General features: G+C 38.8%; 1 protein-coding gene across 1 annotated transcript; it reads right to left on the reverse strand.

Annotated features, from left to right (window-relative positions):
• Positions 1–2,941: 2,941 nt before the first annotated feature.
• LOC133783957 (uncharacterized) lies at positions 2,942–5,743 on the reverse strand. Its single transcript, XM_062223527.1, has 2 exons — positions 5,591–5,743; positions 2,942–4,183 (listed from the first exon to the last, which is right to left on the reverse strand). Exons 1-2 carry the CDS (start codon positions 5,613–5,615, stop codon positions 3,162–3,164), a joined length of 1,047 nt encoding a protein of 348 aa, XP_062079511.1. The 5' UTR covers positions 5,616–5,743; the 3' UTR covers positions 2,942–3,161.
• Positions 5,744–6,000: the final 257 nt, after the last annotated feature.

Below are 6,000 nucleotides of genomic sequence, written 5' to 3' on the forward strand. Positions count from 1 at the left end.
TCATAATGCATGTTCTTAACAAAACACAAGCCATAAGCAATCCGTACGAAATACTAGCATGTCCAATACAAAAATAACAAACTCCCACTGAGCTTAACAAGCTAGGCTCCCAACAATCCCATTCGGGCAACATGTTCTAAAAACACACATATAGGTAAGCCTTTCGTTAGTGGGTCTGCTAACATGCTAGTGGTAGGCGTGTACTCGATAGAAATGAGGGACTCAGCGACTTTCTCTTTAACAAAATAGTACTTTATATCAATATACTTTGAGCGAGAAGTACTCCTAGTGTTCTTAGAGAAAGCTACTGCTGCAGAATTATCACAATACAATTTCAGCGGCCTCGTGATAGAGTCTACAACATCTAGTGCTGAAATGAAATTCCGCAGCCATATGGCTTGACAAGTAGCCTCATAACACGCCATATACTCTGCCTCCATTGTGGATGAAGCTGTGAGTGTCTGCTTGACACTTTTCCACGATACAGCTCCTCCAGCCATCATATAAATGTAGCCTGAAGTGGACTTTTTATCGTCCACGCATCCCGCATAATCGGCGTCACTGAACCCAACTATATCCAAAGTGTCAGCTCGCCGATAGGTCAACATATGATCCTTGGTACCCTGAAGATACCGCATGACCTTCTTAGCCGCTTTCCAATGGCTAAGTCCGGGATCACTCAAGTACCTACCTAACACGCCGACAACAAAAGCAATATCAGGGCGTGTGCATACTTGAGCATACATAAGGATACCAACCAGTGACGCATAAGGAACAGCTTTCATTTCATCTCTCTCTTTATCATTTTGTGGACATTGAGCCTTTGAGAACTTGTCACCCTTCACTATCGGTGCTTTCCCAGAAGAACATGAATGCATGTTGAATCTTTTCAAGATCCGATCAATGTAAGTTTTCTGAGACAAACGAAGAATACCATTGGCCCTATCTCGAAGGATTTGAATCCCAAGCACATAAGAAGCTTCGCCAAGGTCTTTCATGTCAAAATGGTTGAACAAGAGTTGTTTTGTCTCAGCCAACAGGTCAGAATTATTAGATGCAAGCAGGATGTCATCAACATACAATACTAAGAAAATGAAACTGCTCCCACTGACCTTCATGTATATACATTGATCCACCACATTCTCCTTGAAACCATTTTGAGTGACAATCATATCAAACTTGAGATACCACTGCCTTGATGCTTGTTTAAGCCCATATATCGACTTCTTGAGTTTGCAAACCATGTGTTCTTCGCCAGACTTCTCAAAACCTACAGGTTGAGTCATGTACACATCCTCAGATAGGTCTCCATTCAAGAAGGCAGTCCTTACGTCCATTTGTTTGAGTTCTAGGTCAAAATGGGCAACTATAGCCATAATGATTCGCAACGAATCTTTGGTGGAAACAGGCGAAAAAGTTTCTTTGAAATCAATGCCCTCTCTCTGACTATAACCTTTAGCCACAAGTCGAGCCTTGTACCTCTCTACTTGCCCATTTGAGTCACGTTTGATCTTATACACCCATTTGCATCCGATGGGTCTACAACCTTTGGGTAGTTCAACCAACTCCCAAACTTCATTTTGTGACATAGAACTCAATTCTTCTTTCATTGCATCCACCCACAATGCAGATTTAGGACTATTCACTGCTTCTTGATAAGTGGCTGGCTCAGAATCATCTCCCACATCAAACTCATGTTCCTGCATATAGACAAGATAGTCATCAGGAATAGCAGGCCTGCGGGCTCTTTGTGATCTTCTCACCACAACCTCATCGTCCCCCAAATCAAGATTTTCATCTTGTACTGGATCCTGAGGTTCACCATGAGCTTCTATTGGAACTTGTTCAATCACAAGATCATTAGTAGGATCAGAAGCGGAAGCGGAAGCAACAGGTACAGGGACATAGACACGCTCTTCCCTGAACACAATTTCTCTTGACCCTTGACTTGAACCAAATTCATCCTCAAAATAGACAGCTCGGTCTGATTCTATCACCCTGGTGGTGTGAGAGGGACAATAGAACCTAGAACCTCTCGAACCAATAGTGTAGCCTATGAAACTCCCACTGATAGTTTTCGGATCCAGCTTCTTAGATTGTGGATTATAAGGCCTTACTTCAGCTTTGCATCCCCAAACGTGAAAATGACGCAAACTCGGTTTCTTGCCTGACCACAGCTCGTATGGTCTTTGGAACCGACTTGCTAGGCACTTGATTCAAGATATAAGCAACAGTCCTTAATGCCTCACCCCATAAAAACTCTGGTAAGCTAGAATGAATTAACATAAAACGTACCATATCAAGAAGTGTGCGATTCCTTCTTTCAGCAATTCCATTCTGCTGGGGTGTACCTGGCATTGTATATCTTGCATCAATGCCACATTCCTGCAAGTATCTGGCAAACGGCCCGGGGTTCCTTCCAGTTTCATCATAACGCCCATAATACTCTCCACCTCTATCAGAATTGACAGCTTTAATCTTCTTTCCCTTTTGGAGCTCAACATTCGTCTTGAAAATCTTAAAGGCATCCAAAGATTCAGACTTCTCACGAATGAGCTCAATATGACCATATCGGGAAAAGTCATCAATGAAGGTGATAAAGTATTTGTAGCCGCCCATAGCAGGTGGAACAAAAGGCCCACAAATGTCAGTGTGAATAAGCTCCAATACATCTGTGCATCTATCTGACTTACTCTTTCTAACCTTGGCAGTTAACTTTCCTTTTATACAATCAACACAGGCAGTGAAATCAGAGAAATCGAGATCCTGAAGTACACCATCTTTCACTAATCTCTCCATTCTATCTCTAGAAATATGGCCCAAACGTTTATGCCAAAGCATGGAAGATTTCAAATCTAATCTTGCACGTTTGGAACCAACAACAGCATTAAGAGAAGAAGAAAAAGGACAAGAGGGAGAAGTAACAGAAACAACATCAAGTAAATCAAGCTTATATAAATTTCCACATAAACTTCCATTTCCAACTAACATAGAGTCACGATACAAAGTCAGATTTCCAGTTCCAAAAAGAAGACTATAACCTAGTCTATCCAAAATAGATACAGAAATCAAATTCCTCCTAATAGAGGGCAAGTAAGCAACTTCATGCAATTCCAAAAAATGTCATGTATTCAACTGTAGTCTAACAATCCCAAAAAATTCTATTCTGACTTTAGTATCGTCTCCCATGTATACGTATTCCTCCAAACTATTCGGCCTTCTTTGATTTGCACTGCTTGCAAGGAATTCGTAACATGAATCGTAGCTCCAGTATCTAACCACCAAGTATTTGAGGGCACATCAATAATATTGGATTCTAAGCAAACCAACACAAGACATTTGCCTTTCTTCTCTAAGTGGGCTTTGAGCTTTCGACAATCGACTTTCTTATGCCCGAAACATTGACAAAAGTTGCACTTCCCTTTGAAATACTCATTCTTGTGACCAGTTGAAGATGAACTCCCTTGTCCATTTCCTTTAGGGTGGTTGCCTTTCTTCTTAGAAGGCCTTTGGTCACTAGAGTTGTTGGAAGTGGACTTTCTCTTCTGAGAATTGCTCGGGTTTGTTATCATGGAGATACTTCTTGCTTTTCCCTTTTTCATGTCCTCCTCTTCCTTAGCAAGAATAGCAGTCATCTCCTCAATGGTCCATTGCTCCTTTTGAGCATTGTAGCTTGATCTGATCGAATCAAACTGAGAGGGAATGGTTTCCATCACAAACCACACCATATAGTCCTCACCAAGATCCAATCCCATGCCCTTGAGCTTTTGATAACAACCCATCAGTTTGTCAATGTGAGACCTAATGTCACCTGAATCAGCATAATTGGTCCGATGGAACAAAGTCAGGCATTCATTTTTCTCATTCTTTGAGAATTTCTTGTATTTCTCCCTGATCGCAGCGAGAAAATCCTTTGCAATTTCAGTTTGGGGAATACTATCACGAATGGACTCATCCATGTGATACCTCATAAGCATCAGACAATAGCGATTGGAATGCTCCCAATCCTCATAGGACTTTCTGTCCTTTTCAGTGGTATCATCAGTAGGTTTCGGAGGTGCATCAGTTCTCAAGGCCAAGTCCACTCTCATAAGAGTCAAATTCATCATGAGAGATTCTACCCACTGCTTGTGGTTAGTTCCATTCAGCGTCAACATAGCAGAGGTTCTTGGATTGCTTAAAGCTGAATGAGAAACAAGTGCAATAACCATTAAATGCATGTTGTAACAGAATCATGTCATTTGTGCTCTTTTTCTCATAAACAAATGATCGCAAAGTAACAAATGATCATTATGTATGCTGGAGTTCTCAGACAAATTTAACAAGATGGAACTCATACACAGGTAAGAACAATCTATTAAATATTATAATCAAATACGTTAATTCACTATCGAAAGGATAGATAAATTGTGATTCATAATATTTAATAATCTTCTTCACCATATTAAGCATCTTTAGTAAGTAATTATCATCGATAGGATAATTAATTACTTATAAGGATCTTAATGTTATTTGGAGGAAAATACAATACTTAAATAAATTAATATTTAAGTGCTCCTCATTACCAAACAATTTTCCATGCTTAATCTTACGATAGGCAAGAAAATAAGCACTAATTATTGAAATAAATTACAAAATTTATGCCACAATACTAAAATTAATAACCAAAATATGAATAAAAATCATGCATTAGTATTGTACATACCCAAAAATGATAGAAAATTAAAAAATTCATAAAAATATGAAAAATGGCCCAAAAAATACTCTACACGCGCCCCCACGCGCCTTAAAAAAAAATTTAATAGGGCCGTACGACATGTCGTTTTCCAAAAACGACATGTCGTTTGGATGAAACGACACGCAGCATAGGTCATAAAACGACCTGTCGTTTTGCGCAGAAAAGGGCTGAAAACATCTGAAAAACGACATGTAGTTTTCTGCCTGACAGAGGGAAAACGACATGTAGTTTGCCAACCCAATTACCATGGCCTGAACGACATGTCGTTTTTCCTGGATAAGGAAAAACGACATGTCGTTTTTTTTCACCCCTGTCACCCAAATTTGACCCGTGGGTCTGGTTTTCGGGTCAATCGGACCCGGTTCGCAACCCGGTCGTAAATAACAGCTCCGGCCACCAAATGCGACGCCGTTTTGGGGTTTTGTTCCATTTTTAATCCTCTATCATTTTCCAATACCCATTTACTCCAAAAACACAAAATAATACACCAAAAAATGATGAATCCGAAATGGGTTTCTCCATTGTTAAAACTCATATATAGCTCAATGGAAAATGTAAACAAAATGCTCCCAAGACATATATGAACACATTTGGAGGAATAAAACTCATATTCACACAACATCAAACTTATTAATCCGAAAAAACATCATAAATTTCAGATTTGAGAATATGGGTTTATTAAAAAAATTTGAGCTCTAAAATCAATAACTTTGGCTCTTGATACCAATTGTTGAAAAACAATGACATAGATTATGAGCATTAAATGCAAACTTTAATCACCAACCATACTCATAGTCATAAATGCAAGATCAAGTATTTATTTAGAGCATCAAAATCAATAAATGCACATACCTCCTAATCCTTCCATGTGAGTCATTTTGCTTCAAGAACTTCAAAGAGAATCACCACCAAGATCACCAAACTTGAGCAAAGCCTAGAGAGCACTTGTGGAGCTATCCCCTTTTCTTCTTATTACCATATATCTTCATGACCACTTCTAACACCAATCACTCATGTAAATACATGACATACTCTTATAACCTTAAGGGATTATATTTACTAATAGGGCTTAAGTGATCCTTTTTATGGTATACTATAATTTAATGGGCCAACTATAGTATTAAAGGTGCTCTCATGTGCCTCTAACATATAGTTAATTTATTAACCATCCCATTATGGTTATTAGTGTAAAATTAGGCACATAATTAATAATTGTGTATTATGGAATTAAACCTATGATTATATTAGTTCATTATAATAAT

The sequence above is a fragment of the Humulus lupulus genome, chromosome 6 (genome assembly GCF_963169125.1).
Source record: "Humulus lupulus chromosome 6, drHumLupu1.1, whole genome shotgun sequence".
NCBI lineage: Eukaryota > Viridiplantae > Streptophyta > Magnoliopsida > Rosales > Cannabaceae > Humulus > Humulus lupulus.